At 38.1% G+C, this 16,502-nt stretch overlaps 2 protein-coding genes across 5 annotated transcripts in view; one reads left to right on the forward strand and one right to left on the reverse strand.

The window, feature by feature from the left end:
* Positions 1-795: 795 nt before the first annotated feature.
* On the forward strand, positions 796-6,257 carry ggh (gamma-glutamyl hydrolase (conjugase, folylpolygammaglutamyl hydrolase)). The gene is made up of 9 exons (XM_017712448.2): positions 796-970; positions 1,382-1,490; positions 2,033-2,083; positions 2,169-2,253; positions 2,502-2,640; positions 4,070-4,176; positions 4,350-4,440; positions 5,583-5,717; positions 5,896-6,257. The coding sequence occupies exons 1-9, from the start codon at positions 868-870 to the stop codon at positions 6,012-6,014; spliced, it is 939 nt and encodes a 312-aa protein (XP_017567937.1). The 5' UTR covers positions 796-867; the 3' UTR covers positions 6,015-6,257.
* A 660-nt stretch (positions 6,258-6,917) lies between these two features.
* The window catches only part of unm_hu7910 (un-named hu7910), a 41,621-nt gene continuing 32,036 nt past the window's right edge, over positions 6,918-16,502 (reverse strand). For all 4 annotated transcript variants that reach the window (XM_017712443.2, XM_017712445.2, XM_017712444.2 and 1 more), the window contains 7 exons: positions 16,381-16,479; positions 14,938-15,027; positions 14,684-14,824; positions 13,374-13,509; positions 13,076-13,167; positions 12,003-12,136; positions 6,918-7,877 (listed from right to left, as the gene is read on the reverse strand). In XM_017712443.2, coding sequence (XP_017567932.1) covers positions 7,727-7,877; positions 12,003-12,136; positions 13,076-13,167; positions 13,374-13,509; positions 14,684-14,824; positions 14,938-15,027; positions 16,381-16,479 — 843 coding nt within the window. In that variant the 3' untranslated portion in view covers positions 6,918-7,726. The remainder of the gene's footprint in view (positions 7,878-12,002; positions 12,137-13,075; positions 13,168-13,373; positions 13,510-14,683; positions 14,825-14,937; positions 15,028-16,380; positions 16,480-16,502) is intronic.

Here is a 16,502-nt window from a genome sequence, read left to right on the forward strand (position 1 = left end):
TCTCTCTCTCTCTCTCTCTCTCTCTCTCTCTCTCTCTCTCTCTCTCTCTCTCTCTCTCTCTCTAGTGCGCATGTCAGCTCATGGCAAGCTTTTAGTTGAGCTCTTAATGCAGTTTCTTGATATCAGAAAATCAGTTTACACAAGTGCAATGTTATTAATGCTAGGAAAGTACGACAATAATCAACATTAACTCTAGCATGTCAGAACTGCACTTGTGGGAATTATATATTTGGCATTTATCACTAGTAAGATCTTTCTAGTAGGAATTAAATGTGGATTTTATCACGTTTTTTGTAATGAGACAGATAAATAGCACTCCCTGCCCCCCTCCACACCGCATGATGTGACTGCAACGTGACTACAGTGTGACTTTAACTTAATATGACTCACAGTTTTCTCCATTTCCAGCTGATATAATTTCCGCATATTATAAAACTATGTAATGTAAATGAAGTAATACGTCTTAAAACATTTTAACCTTTCAACTTTAATAAGTTACAAAACTATAACGGACAGTTGTTTATTTACCTCGCAGGCCCCGCCCATTGGTGACGTCGCCGACAAGGAACCGACTCCGTTACGAAATGAACAGAGCGGGAAAATGACCGTTGTGCGCTTATCATCTAAAATATGTGCCAAGATTTTGATGAAAGTTTTAAGACACATATAGCCTGAAAATGTTTTTTTGCGGAAAACATATCAGCTGGGGTAGCTTGAATGTGCTCGTTTTTTGTGTGTAGATGAGAAAAAAACATCTAAAGGTCCGGTTCAGTGAACCGACTCGTTTAAAGAGTTCTTCGAAAAGTCCCGGATCGATCTCTGGTCAACAACGAAACTTCATTTCGTCCCGGGGTGAAGAGGAGGAGAATGAAACGCCTGTACGGGGCCGCATGTTTCTTATTTTTACTCCAGACGGTTTCCTCTGTTGTCGTCCCAGCGGGAGTCAAAAGAAATGACAGTCCTGTGATAGGTAAAGTGAACTGCTGCTGATTGCCGCTGTCAGCTCGACTGTGAGTGCAGTGCTGTAGGTTAACTGTGTTGGCCTCAGTCTGTGGCCAGCTGCGCTGTTATGTCTGCTTAACACTTCCGGGGTGTAACGATAGTTTCACAGAGCAGAATTTAGGCAAAAACTATCCAGCTTTCCTTAGAAATTCTCCTCCTAAAAAAATCATAGACACCATTTAAAGTTCTTGCTGGTTTCTGGTGATTTTCCTGATGGCTTGATATCACAGTGTAAATGTTCTAGTGGTTTAACAGGTGACCTTTCACTGATTCCAGTTTTTTTCATGTTAATGGTTCTAAAGGTCTTTATTTTCAGCCGGGCCTTCTTCATGCACTTCTTTATTCCACTGCAGTAATGACTGTGATTCTCTCCCTTCAGGTGTTCTTGCTCAGGAGGTGTCTGCACCCACACCTGGAAAAAATGCTTACATTGCAGCCTCATATGTCAAATATCTGGAGTCTGCGGGCGCAAGAGTCGTTCCAGTCATGTAAGTTTAAAGCAGTGATTCACAGAAAAATCAAATTCACACAATTTCCCCCTCACCATAAAGGAAGGCTTGTCGGGAGTCTGAAGTTTGCCTCACTTTTGTAGTGGAGCTACAGGGCGAGTGTAGCTAAAAAGTAATGGAAACCAACAAAGATTTTGGGTGGCATAGTTTTGGGTTTTTTTTCATATTAATATGTATAATATATAAGTGTGTGTGTGTACGAAAAAAAACCCCAAAACTATGTCACCCAAAATCTTTGTTGGTTTCCATTACTTTTTAGCTACACTCGATATTTAGCTACACAATATATTAACCCCAATATGTATATATTGAAATAGATTTTTTCACTGAACTGTTCCTTTAAGTGGTCATAACTCTATTGACCGTTTTAAATTAGACATTTAAAAAAAGGGGTATAAATGCAGTGTTACTTGCCACCATTGGTTACATAGTTTTAAGCAATGACCTTCTCCAGTGCTTCTTGACAGTTTATTATGCAATTTATCGCTGTTGCAAAGACTGACTTATCTTTACGTCCTCAGGATTAAAAAGTCTGAGGAGGAGTACATCAAACTCTTCAAATCCATAAATGGGTGAGTGACTGAACATCAGGAATAATCACACTGTTCACTGTGATGCCTTTGCATTGCGCTGTAAGGATCTCTATTTTCTCTGCAGAATCCTTTTTCCTGGAGGTGGCGCCAGCATTGTTTCATCTGGCTATGCCAAAGCAGCTGGTATTTTCTACAGACTTGCTCTTGAGGTCAGAAATGCCACTTCTTGGCAGACTTGTTCCCGTATCTCACATGAAACGATCCTTTTTTCTTTCTATCATTAGTGTGAGCGTAACGGTCACTGTCAGCTGTAATTTCAGAGAACAGTTCAATGTCTGTGACCTTTGGTTGAAAGACTGTACTTACTAGCGTGTTTATGATCTCTGGTCAAGGACTCAAAGCAGAGGAAGATTCCTGCACGACTTGCATGCTGAAAATATTTTGTTTGTGTTTATAGGCCAACTTGAAAGGTGATTACTTTCCTGTGTGGGGGACGTGCCTGGGCTTTGAGCTGCTAACATTTCTGACTAGCCAGAAGTTACTACTGTCCCACACTAACACCACTGGCGTTGCGCTACCACTGGACTTCACCAAAGGTGCGATAGCAAGATTAGCGAACTGTTAACATGTAATGGTTAATTACAGTTTCTTCAAACCTATTGGCTATTAATCATGAAAACTCTTCGCAAAGTACATGAAGGCAGGGGTGTTGATTAGTACTGACTCTATTCTGCTCACATCAAACAGGACCAGAGGTGTAACATATAGCATTTCATACAGTGTATAGCATTTCATACAGCAATTGTTATCGAGACATCAGGCTTTGTAATTACAATATCACAAACATACTAAAATGATTGCAGTATACGCTGCAATATAAGCCATGAAATCCAATGTCCTCAACAACAGAGGCAAAAAATGTAATAATTTGTGTCATACTTTGCACGTCGGTACAAAAACTGAAGCTACAGATGGTGTCAGTATTCTAGCACTTTCTTTTCAGTTGTTTTGATGTGTTCTGAATATCGAGCGGGATGTTGCATTTTGTACCATCTCTTAATGCTCATAGAACCTGTGATTTAGGTTTACACAGCAGAGATTTACACTTTTAATCTACTGCTGCTCACACTGTTTGAACACGTCTGGTAAATTATCAGCACAGAAGAGCAAAGAAAACAAAACAGCGCTTTGATTTTGATTTACATTCAAATTATTGGTGAAGTCTTCAGTTTTTATACTCTGTTGTAGGCCTATTTAATAGCCTATTTAATCTTTGTTTTTTTTATCCAGTCAAAACTTCTGGTTGTTTTTTTCCTTTTTTTGGTATACGTTTATCCTGATAAACTACATCACATTACGTCACAATATGCTTTTGTGAGCATATTGTGGACATCATCAGTACTGAACAACTGCATGTTTTATTACAGAGAGCATAATTAGCCTTGTTTAATTGGATGTAGTGCAGTATGTATATATTTTGACCACCCTACTTTAACCATGTTAGATCAAAGATTCACTAAGGTGAAGATTGCATTTGCAATATGGACCAATTTAGTTGCAATATAGTATTTTGTCCATGTTTTGCAGCACTAAATGGAACATTGAATATTGAATTTAATTCCATCTGAAACTTTTTGTTTAATGTTTATTTTGCTCTTTTTGCGAATAGATAACAGGGTCATGTTTTTTTTTCCCCCCCAAAGATCATAATGTTTTAAAAAAAATTGTAATGTGACCATTTCCTCTGATATCGTTCAGTTTTAACCAGTACTGCATCACCTCTGATTCCACTCATCAGCTAGATGTCAAGCGGTTTCTATTAACTTACACCAACCTGTGGAGTTATGTGACTCCCCATGACTGAAACTGTCCCACAAAAATAAATGAACAGTGAAAAAAAACAAGTTGTTGATACGGTGAGGAAAAATAGTTCAATTGTAAAATATTCTATCCTGAATATTTTACCTGTCCCAGGTATTTCCCCTGTAAAGAGCTACAGCGTGGTCTATTGTTTTATTGTTGTAGAATCAAAGGACAGTAGAATGTTCAAGGACTTTCCAGATGACCTGATAACATCACTGGCAAAAGAGCCACTCACAGAGAATTCTCATCGGTGGAGCATCACTACTGAGGTATCACACTAAATGTGTTGTTACGTCAATAGAAAGTTGATGGGATTATCTGTGTTATTACCTCATTTACCTTCTGTAATGCAACCATCTGGAATAATGCATTTTGACTACGATTATCACCAACACACTGCTAGCATCAGAGCACATTCACTGCCCCCCTCCTTCCCCCGCAGAGTTTTAATAAGAGCGAGAAGCTGAAAAAGTTCTACCGAATTCTGAGCACGAACACAGATGGACAGAAGGAGTTTGTGTCCACAGTGGAGGGTAAGAACATACTCATGTAATATGTGATCTGGAGATAAAGGACTTGTATATGATTTGCTGTTGCATGTATAGAAATGAAAGTTTAAATATATCTACAGCTGAAACTATTGACTATAATAGAGTCATAATAATAATATTCTATGTAGATTATAGTTAATGGTATATAGTGTTTATTATATTAAAATGTTTTTTTTTAAAGCTTCCTAGTTTCTTACTGTAAAAAAAAGACCTGTAATAGAAATGAAAAGGCCCATATCATGGAAAAAACAAATTTTCCTAGATTCTTTTTTAACCATAATAAAATTTATTATAATACATAAACACTGTTAAAGTTTTCAAACTGTACCCTTTTCTCCTCGGTTTGTACAAGGTAACCAAGCTGCACTAACAGATTAGAATTAATTGTGTTTGTGACTGTGTTTACAGATATCAGCAGTTTAGCTCTGCTCATTTATGCTGAAGTTGTAAAAAGTGCTTCCGCTAGACTTTTTTTTTTTTTTTCTTTTTCTGACAGCCAATCAGAACAAAGCTCATTCAGGCTCCCAAGTGCTGCAATTGTCTAGGTATTGGGCTTTTCATTTGGAGACCTGGTGATGCTACAACTATCTATATCCAGTAGTCCAACACAGCATAGCTGGCTTTCCTGTCTTTGGGTGGGTGGGATGGTCCTCCTACTCTTCCCACCCCCCAAAATCTGTCTGTTAGCTGATGTAACAGAATTGACAGTTAGTGTCCTCCTCCAAGTATACTGACCTGTCCCGTGACATTGAAAGCAGTTTGAAAACGTGGTCACACTTCACATGACTTGGAGGAAACGTACAGTAACCTTAAGGCTAGTAGAATCATCTGACTGGGGGAGTCCTAGCTAGCTGGTGGAATTGGAATTGGGGAAAAGAAGATGGAAAAAGAGGTCATTTAAATATACCAACTTTAAATGATGGAAAAAGGTCTTGTAAAAAAATACAATAGAAGAAAAATATGTACGTAAGATGGACGCTTTAAAATATGCAGTATTTTTATGCAAACTATTTTTAAGCCAATCACTGCTGATTAATCAAGAAGCAAAGTTTATGCAATTCATCATGACCGGCCTAAATGGTGTTATTTAATGTAATCCATCATGCCATTTTACATCTACACAGCATATGATTTTCCAATTTATGGAACCCAGTGGCACCCAGAGAAAAATGCCTTTGAATGGACTCGTCCATACATCCCTCACACACCCTCCGCCATCAAAACCACTTTCTACACGGCCTACTTTTTCGTCAATGAAGGTATGGATACATTTACTAGTCTGCAATATACTACACCATCTAGTCAGGCCTCTTAACGGGCCTTTTTGTGGTAAATTGAATTCCGAGTAAATGTTTTTGATTAAATCATGAATCAGTAACGCTAAAGTCAATAATTAAAAGTTAATCTTTTAATTTCTTCCCAATTTCTTTTTAACAGCTAAAAAGAGTCTTCATAGTTTTTCCAGCCAAGAAGAGGAGCAGAAAGCTTTAATTTATAACTACAGTCCTAAATACACTGGAAAGAGATCTTCTTTTGAACAAATCTATTATTTTTGATTATTTTTTTTCCTCATTTCCCAACAGTAATCTCAATTTTCATTGAGTGGTTTTTAAAATTTTGGATTTTTGTTGTGTGGTTTGGCCTGTGCTTACAGAATATTAAACAGTATATTAAAATAAATCTCTTTTTCTATGATTTAGTTTATCCTTGAGGTGTTAAGCCATCTTTCAAAATTGTACCATAATTCAATGGTTGAGATGTGAACAAAGTCAATAAACGTGCACTGATGAAATAGTTTACGGTAGAGAAACTTACTGATTACTTTGTGTGTGTGTGTGTGTGTGTGTGTGTGTATATATATATATATATATATATATATATATAAAAAATGTGAAAACTTGACCTGTTATGGTAGAAGAAAATGAGCTTCAAATTAGGGGTGGGCAATATGACAAAAATATATAACTTTTTCATGATTATATTGTATCTCAACATTTTCACAAATATACAGTGCATTAGTAGTGCCACATAAAAAAAAGCTTTAAAAAATGATTCAGAATTTCACATATCACGCTACACTAAAACAATTTAAACAGGACTACTGATGCTTTCTTTGTAGTGCAACATGCTATAGGTCAGTGTTCTTTAAGTAAGGATAAGGTCCATAATATGCTCAAAAATCATAGTTTCTGTTGTAAAAAAAAAAACTATCATGATAACGATGAAACATTGTAATATTGCCCACCTGTTTCAAATAATAGTTAATTTTCTTGTAGCTCTTCAAAACCACTGGTGGTCAAACATGAGTGGCACCTAAAAGTACACCATCAAATAAATTTTCCACCTTGAAGAAACACACATTTGTTTCAGCCACTGTCAGTTTGATTCACCCCAGGGGATTTCAGTAAGCCTGCACCACATCCTGTTTTCTGCAGACCTCAGGATGACAGAAATCAAACTTGTGAATTATAATTCTCTTTTATTTAACAAAAATAATGCTTGTTTTGGGTTTACATTGCATGTGTAGTGGATATCTTTAAAGGCCTGGCAATTGTGTGTAAGGCACAGTTTATAAGTGATGAAAGTTTATAAATGGCATCTCAGTAATTTTGACTCCCTCGCATACACTCATTCACATCAAAAACACACACACACACACACACACACACACACACACACACACACACACACACACACACACACACACAGGCATGTAGTGCAATGTTAAATCACGTCATTTCCATATCTTAAAATGCTGCTTTTGGCCTCTTAAGTGGCATATTTCTTAGAGCTAAAATACTTTCATACAGTAATATGCAGTGTTTGCAGCTTTGGAGGTCACAGTTCTCCTTAATGGTTGGTCATCTTCTGTAATTCTCATAACTACCTGTCTATGCCTATACTTTTCCTCTCAATCCTAAATATGATCCCAAAATAATTTGCGGAATGCTAATCCATCGTGTTTTAGCCTCTTTTACGTATAACAGGAATTTCAGATCAAAACTGGCGTTAACCTGACAGAACTCAAGTAATCTATCCACATATTCTTCTCCCTGACTCAAATGTTCATTCTTAATGTTCTTCATAAATCACGCTTAAATTACCCATATTTATTTTAAAAAGCAGCGTACATTCATGTTGCCTTTTTGTTCAGTACCAGAGATCAGCTAGAGGTCAGAAGAGTCCTGTGACTGGCCAAGAGCTTAAAAAGAAGTCACTCAGATAGGCTGAAAGCTCTGAGCAAAACTTTTGGGATTTGCTAAGACCTTCATATGGGTGAGAGTGCGTGTCTCTGTGATTGGCTAAGTTCTGGATGCCAGACGTCCACGATAAAGATGAGCCTGTAGCTATCTGCTTCCTGCCAGACCTCATGCTCGAACGAGTCATCAAATATTAACACCTTCCCCTCTTCCCACTCCCTGCAACACACAAAGAACACAGAGATTTCACTGAAAACAGTTATTAAACTGAGCACAGTACTGAGTACCTAACTGAGCACCAGGCCATGTAACCAATGCACATCTGGACCTGGTTACATCATTATACCAATATTCTTAAGTGCATTTACCAAAGCTTTAATTCATAGGCTTTTGGCTTCGCGTTATACCAAACAGACTTTCAATGATGTGAAAAGTATGACTATAGCACACAGCATTGAGTGCTTTAATAAAACAATGACAAATTACACTATAATAAAACAGACACACACATATTTTATAAGCTGCTTAATCATCTGGGTTGCAGGGGGGGTGCTGGAGCCTATCCCAGCCTGTTGTCAGTCCATCACAGGATAATATAAATGATTCATTATTAATACCCATACTAAACAATTCTTCTGCAGTGCAGCTCTCCAACAGTAGGCTATGGTTGATGCCCAGCATTATGATCAAATATACTCTATAAACAGCAGTAGTTTTATAAACTAGTGCACTAATATACAAGTCAGTTGCTGTGCACAGTCAAATGTGTGTGTAAATACTGATTATTTAACAACAGCTCTCAAAGTGGCTCAGCAGGTCAGAGAACAGGGATTTGTTTTACAGTACTGTACAAAAGTTTTTGGCACCTGAGAAAAGCTTTTATATTTAAAAGCTATGTATTTGGTCATGTAAGCATTTATTTGCTCACAAAAAACACTCATATTACAATAACCACAAATTATACACCGCTCAAAAATAAAGGGAACACTTAAACAACACAATATAACTCCAAGTAAATCAACCTTCTGTGAAATCAAACTGTCCACTTAGGAAGCAACACTGATTGACAATCAATTTCACAGCTGTTGTACAAATGGAATAGACAACAGGTGGAAATTATTGGCAATTAGCAAGACACACTCAATAAAGGAGTGGTTCTGCAGGTGGGGACCACAGACCACTTCTCAGTACCTTTCTGCTTTCTGGCTGATGTTTTGGTCACTTTTGAACGTTGGTGGTGCTTTCACACTCGTGGTAGCAGGAGACGGACTCTACAACCCACACAAGTGGCTCAGATAGTGCAGCTCATCCAGGATGGAACATCAATGCGAGCTGTGGCAAGAAGGTTTGCTGTGTCTGTCAGCGTAGTGTCCAGAGGCTGGAGGCGCTACCAGGAGACAGGCCAGTACACCAGGAGATGTGGAGAAGGCCGTAGGAGGGCAACAACCCTGCAGCAGGACCGCTACCTCCGCCTTTGAGCAAGGAGGAACAGGAGGAGCACTGCCAGAGCCCTGCAAAATGACCTCCAGCAGGCCACAAATGAGGACTCCATGAGGATGGTATGAGGGCCCGACGTCCACAGATGGGGGTTGTGCTCACAGCCCAACACCATGCAGGACGCTTAGCATTTGCCAGAGAACACCAGGATTGGCAAATTCGCCGCTGGCGCCCTGTGCTCTTCACAGATGAAAGCAGGTTCACACTGAGCACATGTGACAGACGTGACAGAGTCTGGAGACGCTGTGGAGAGCAATCTGCTGCCTGCAACATGCTTCAGCATGACCGGTTTGGCAGTGGGTCAGTAATGGTGTGGGGTGGCATTTCTTTGGAGGGCCGCACAGCCCTCCATGTGCTCGCCAGAGGTAGCCTGACTACCATTAGGTACCGAGATGAGATCCTCAGACCCCTTGTGAGACCATATGCTGGTGCGGTTGGCCCTGGGTTCCTCCTAATGCAGGACAATGCTAGACCTCATGTGGCTGGAGTGTGTCAGCAGTTCCTGCAACATGAAGGCATTGAAGCTAGTGACTGGCCCGCCCGTTCCCCAGACCTGAATCCGATTGAGCACATCTGGGACATCATGTCTCACTCCATCCACCAACGCCACAGACTGTCCAGGAGTTGGTGGATGCTTTAGTCCAGGTCTGGGAGGAGATCCCTCAGGAGACCACCCGCCACCTCATCAGGAGCATGCCCAGGCGTTGTAGGGAGGTCATACAGGCACGTGGAGGCCACACACAATACTGAGCCTCATTTTGCCTTGTTTTAAGGACATTACATCAAAGTTGGATCAGCCTGTAGTGTGTTTTTCCACTTTAATTTTGTGTGTGACTCCAAATCCAGGCCTCCATTGGTTAATAAATTTGATTTCCATTGATGATCTTTGTGTGATTTTGTTGTCAGCACATTCAACTTTGTACAGAACAAAGTATTCAATGAGAATATTTCATTCATTCAGATCTAGGATGCATTATTTGAGTGTTCCCTTTATTTTTTTGAGCAGTGTATTAATGCAATAAGTAGGTCATACATGTGAATGTGTTTGTTTAATCCTTTCCTAACTTCTCCTCGAGGAAGCCCAATATTATTTAGATCATCCAGTGCCTGGTTTGGGTAACCTATATTCAGTGGTGGACAGTAACTAAATAAATATAATTCATTACTGTACTTAAGTAGTTTTTTTGTGTATCTGTACTTAAGTTTTTCCATTTTGGGCGACTTTTTACTTTCACTCCACTACATTTCAAAGTCAAATATCTGACTTTTTACTCTGCTACATTTTGAGAAATCTGTTGTTCCTTTTGGTTTTTGTGTGTATAAAAATGTAACATGTCAAAACAAAAGAACCACAAAGCATCATACCGACCCAGTGCAGCACACGGTTTGACATCAGTGCAGCAGTGTAAAAATTTTGTAGCACATACGTCCCTAAATGATGAACTAACCTAACTTTGTGTAAATAGACCACAACATAGAAATATGTACACATATGCAGTCGTGACTGGCATGTTTCTTTTTTTTTAATTCATACAAACACTTTCATTTTATAGTAAATTAGTTTCGGTTAGTTTATGTTTATGAACAGAGACCCTACAGATCAATACAGTGAAGGAAAACTTATTTGTGATCCTGAGTTTAAAGACTGTGTTTAAGGTTTTTATTCGACTTGTAACTAATTTACAAAGTATTCTTAAACTGAAACTTTGTAAACCTTGTTTGTAAAAGTGATTTCAGAGCCACTCGGTTCTCCTTGATAAACTGTTTACCTCCAGTGTTCTGTGCTTATGATCATTTTAATAGACGTCAGCGTCACTAATTAATGACATTCTATTAAAAGACTGGTTTACCAAGAGAGACACTGGAGGATTTTCACCTAAAATGAGTTCATGAAGCGAGTCTTGTTACAAAAATGATAACAGGACATCAGAGCCATAATTACTCTTTTAGTACTTTTACTTTCGATACTTAAGTACATTTTAAGGCAAATACTTTTGTACTTTTACTGAAGTTGAGGTCTAGATTAAGGACTTCTACTCTTACTGGAGTAATATTTTACCTTGGGTATCTCTAATTTAACTCAAGTACATGATTTGTGTACTTCGTCCACCTCTGCCAATATTTCATTGTGGTAAATGACTGCTGTGTGTGCTGGTGAAGTTAACAAACCCATGTGATTGCTGTGGGTATCGAAAAAAAATTAAATTAGCTACTTTTTTAACAATTCTTGTTACTTTTTTACTGCATTTCAGTTTATTTGCATACTGTGCGAAAGTTTTAGGCCTCTAATCAAATTTTTAAACAATTTACCTCAGCAGTGAGTTTATCACAATATATGTTAGAATAAAGTCATTCATAATTCAAATAAACATAAAAACAATAAAAAAGTAACAAGAATTTATTGAGTCCATATTTTTCCTTGACACCCTCACTGTCACCACAGAGACTTGTTAATATCGTCAATTACATCTTGAGCAATTTAATGAAGCACTGCTTGGTCAAACCAGGAGTTGCTTTTTAACTACATATAATACTGGGCTTCCTCGAGGAGACGTTTGAAAATGGTTAAACAAACACACTAACATCCATAAAATCACTATTCATTTTATATATATATATATATATATATATATATATATATATATATATATATATATATATATTCCATAAATTTAGTTTATTCAAATAACACTTTTCTCAGCAAATAAACACATACTGCACAAATAAATATATTTTAAACAATGTGCTTATGTGCCTTTTTTCACAGTACTGCATACTGCCACCGCTACTAAAGCTAATGTTACTGTTTAGATTTCTGGTCCATGTGCTTGTTTGAGATTAACTGACCGGGTTTGATTGGTGCACCGGATTCTGCAGCCAGTATGGGGAATGACGAGGCCCAGATGCATACGCAGGCGGCAGTTAGTGGGACCAGTGTGTGGCCATACGTGTGTGCCAGGCTGCATCACTGAAAATTTGATCTGAAGGAGAAAAACAGGCAGAAAAAAACAAAACAGAATGCAGGGAACTAAGTTTAAACAATGCAAACAGCCAACCAAGGTATTCTTTTCAAACTATAATCTGCACAAGACCTCTGAACAAATGAAGTAGGTATGATGATGTACAATCATATTGGTATCTAACAGATGTTTATGTGTATGCATTGACAGATATGTACATAAAATATCAGCTCAAAATTCTGTGCATCAATAAAATGAGTAGTTTGTGTGGCTTTTGTCTTATTTTATATGTACAGTTGTACGCCTTAATGTCTCGTTTTTCATATACAAATACTGGTATATGTGTCATATGTACAAATATATATACATATTTGTATATACAAATATATACATCACGCAGCAGTCTGCATGAACATTCCCCACTTCATTATTCCTGCCTGAAAAATATTTACTGCAATAAACGGATTAAGTGTGTATGTATTACTGAACATGCACTATTTACCAGATGTACTAACAAATTTCAGCACATTTAGCACGTTAAATTACTTTTTCATTTAATTTTACATTGAACTTGAAAAACACACTCATCTCATATCTCAAATTTGGTCACATCTCAATTAAATAAACCAAGAGAGTTGAGCACAGTACATTTACAAGGAAAGGTTTTTATATTTCAGTCACAATAAACTTAATTATTCAGTTGAAACAATGACTTACAGTATATTACTATATAAATAGATATCTAATCTAATTTAGTCAGTCCAATCACTTCTGAAAAACAATAATTACAGTTATTTCTACCTCCATGATGTAAGTGCTCTTCAAATCATAGGCTTAATTTCTCATTAAGTAACAGTGCTATAACACTGATGCACAATAATTAGAGAATGTAACATAAATCTTCAGCAGGGCCTGGTTTAAGTGGTTTTTCGAGCATGGGGCTATATAAAGGAGCTTTACCTGGCCTCTCTTGCAACTGGTGGCTTCCGGGTAACGTTCTAGGAAAGCACAGGTTTTAGGAACACTTTGGCAGGAAGTACCAACCTTCCGGCCTGCAGAAGAGAAGTGATTTTGAAATGCACTTGTGTTTACAAGAGGATACTGTGTGAGATTGTGGTCAATATTATTTACTCAATCTAAAGTGACAGACAGTTGGTAAGTATGTGGATGTATCTTATATTTTCATGAGGGTTTACTATTTTGATTATGTGTGTATCTAGGTTACTGAGATGACATTGTTGGTCTGCATTTGTATTACCCTGTTGCCAGAGTGTGAACTGGCCCCAGTTTCCTGTCTCTCTAAGATTTTCATCCTCTGGCAAGAACAGTCCACTACTAGTGTCCAACACTGCTAGTGCTTCATCTCTAATGGTCATCCAGTTCCGCTCCAGCATCTACAAAACAACCACAGATATGCAGTAATGGAACAAACACATAATTAATGCTTCTAAAAGAAATATTCTATGTAAATGAATGTGATATTATTGGAAAGAAGCTTTTGGAGGAAATTAAGCCAACATTCAAGAATGCATGCTGGCAGTAAAACAGCAGCCACTAAAAACTATAACTTTATGATGGAACGACTTTCCCCAGTGAAGGAGATGATCTTAACTGTTGGCGTTCGTTTATATAATAATATATATAATATAACATAATAATAATAATAATAGTAAAAAAGAAGTTGATAAAAAAATGTAACATCATTATTAAAATAAATAGCGTAATACGTAGCTACATTAGCATTGTATTCATGTCGGGTCAACTTCAAATTTTAGGTCTACTTAGGTTAGTCACAAGTTGGCCCAACTTATGTTTAAGACAATGCAGTTAGGTCTACAAAAAGGTTGCCTTATAAAGCTAAAATAGCTTTTTTGTTGGATTTTCTCTCGGTTCCTCCCCCTAATTTATTCACTGGCAGCTCCCAGCTTCAGGCTACAACTCTCTCCATCAATCAGGGTCCCCTGCCTGCGGGGGTGAGGGTTTCCTCCTCTCAGACTGCAGAGGCCTGAGGTGTTATTGGGATTCGAACCCATGATCTACTGTCTTCTGATCATCATCATGCAGTAAGCCAATAATAACACAAGTAACTGTTTTTCTATCTAAGCACAGTGCTGTCTGAGCATGAGGAACTACTGAAACACCAAGTTAATTCACACCGAAATCTAAGCAACTCTGTGGTTGAGTGGTGCAAATGTTTTACTGCTTAATCATCAAGAGTGCATGACTTTGAATCCAAGTAATGTTTCAGCTGTCTGCTGTCAGATGTCTGAGAGAGAAAGCCCTCAGCCACTCCCCAGCACTGAATGATAGGGGGAGTCATACCTTGTGGTTGGAAATTAGCAATGACTGAACTGGGGACAGGACACTACCATCACTTATTAAAGGTTTTTTTTTTTTAATTTTAATTAACCTCTTCATATGGTACTAGATAATGAACACATTCTCTTGCAAACCATGTTACTAATTTACTAATTCACCACATGCTTGTTTCACTCCAAAGAATGTAGATGTAAATGTAGAAAATTTCAAGCATAAGCCTAATTATGCATGATTATCCACATTCAGTACCCGAACGAGGTCAGTGAATCCAGTTTCCTTGGCTGTCCACCACGGTTGAGCACGCAGTCCTGGTACATTATAAAGTGATCGCTGCCACACCGATGCAAAATGACCATGCTGGTAACCAGTCTCATACCATTCATAAGCCTCCTGCCCACACATACAAGCACATACACCTCATTACCTTCACATACACATCATTACCTCTGTATGGAACATCTTAGATTTTGATTAAGCTACTTTCTATTTCTGTTACAACTTACATTGGCATCACCCATTCTCTGCAGAGCATCTCCAAGATGAAAATAAAATCTCCCATCATCAGTGCCTGGCTCCCCTGACTGCAAACCCTCCTGAAACACAAACAAATCCAGATTCACTTTAGGGGTCTTGTTTTGATGTAAAAGCACAAACCAAAAATGAAATGGCAGGTAGAGAATTAGCGATGATAGAAAAGCTGTAAGAGAGTTTTGAGCATGGGATTTAAGCAAATACCAATATAAAACCATTGCAGAATGACTGGGCATCCTAAAAAACAACCGTATGGAACATTCTGAAAAAGAGGACTACTGGAGGTGTAAGCAATTTGCAATGATCAGTCCATCCCAGAAGGCCACAGCAGCTGATGAAGGGAACATTGTTAGATCTGTTAAGCAAAATCCCCCCCAAAAAAAAGACTAAAGTCTGCAGAGGTTAAAGTGTTAGTATTCATATTTATACAGTACATCAAGCACCACAGAAGCTACACTGTTTTGTACGCCACTGGCCTTTCATCACCAAGAACAGAAAGGCCAGTTTGGAATTAGAAAGGAGTTCTGGAGCTAAATTAATGTCAAGATTAATGTTCATCAACATAACTGGAAGTGAAAAGTATGAAAAAAAGAGAAGGACTGCATATGATCCTAAGTGCGCCTTTTCATCTGTGAAGCATGGTGGAGGCAGTGTCATAGCTTGGGCATGCATAGCTGCTTAATAACTGGCTCACTAGTCTTTGCTAATGCTGTAATTCAAAGGCCACCAACCTTATTGACAAAGAGCTGACGTAGCTGCAGATTTTATTATAACAAAATAGCTCACATCATAGTGTTACTCAATCACTGAAAACTGAGTCCAAGTGATTAAACAAGTGAAATAAGGTGTGCTCCTGCTTGATTGGAATGAAAACCTGCATTCACACAACGGCACTTTGTGGATACACCTGCTGACCCCTGCTGTTCCTGGTGAGCAGCAGAATCTGTTCTGTAGTGTACACGAGCATCTTTTATGGCCATGTGCAAGCAAATACTTCTGAACTCACTAGGCTGAAGCTCATAATGCAGAAAGACAATAACCCGAAGTATACTGCACACTTAACCTAGAAAGGTGGACAGCCTCCTGATATATACCAAATTTAGCAAAGAAACTCAAGTCAGAACACAACAAAAACAAACACCAACTGAGAGAGGCCTGGCAGAACCTTCCAAGTGAAGTCATTACTGGGTCACACACTCGAGACAGTTATTGATTGTAAAGGGTTTGGAATTCGTTTTTTTAAATTGATCTGTCCCAATACTTGCTGAGCTGAAATTGGAGGACAACAAATTTATTTAATATGGTTTATATTGTGCTACAGTCTCATGCTCAACTTTTATGAATATATAACAAAAATAAGCCATTTCACACTATTTTTGGTTTCTCGCTGTTTATAAATAATCTGTAGGTCTCACCCTGAGGTAAGGTATGCTTTCTGCAATCTTATTTTCTGATTTAAGGATGAATCCATAATGCACTTTGGCAAATCCATCATTTGGTGCCATAGCCAAAACCTATAAAAGAGAAACAACAAAGG

This window comes from Pygocentrus nattereri, chromosome 2, assembly GCF_015220715.1.
Source record: "Pygocentrus nattereri isolate fPygNat1 chromosome 2, fPygNat1.pri, whole genome shotgun sequence".
In the NCBI taxonomy this organism is placed as follows: Eukaryota; Metazoa; Chordata; class Actinopteri; order Characiformes; family Serrasalmidae; genus Pygocentrus; species Pygocentrus nattereri.

Bases quoted from the DNA above. Each gene is read 5' to 3' on its own strand.
- ggh (XM_017712448.2), top strand. From the start codon at position 868: ATGAAACGCCTGTACGGGGCCGCATGTTTCTTATTTTTACTCCAGACG. The intron at 1,491-2,032 runs GTAAGTTTAAAG...TTACGTCCTCAG, and splicing joins GCAAGAGTCGTTCCAGTCAT to GATTAAAAAGTCTGAGGAGG. The intron at 4,441-5,582 runs GTAAGAACATAC...ACATCTACACAG, and splicing joins GTTTGTGTCCACAGTGGAGG to CATATGATTTTCCAATTTAT.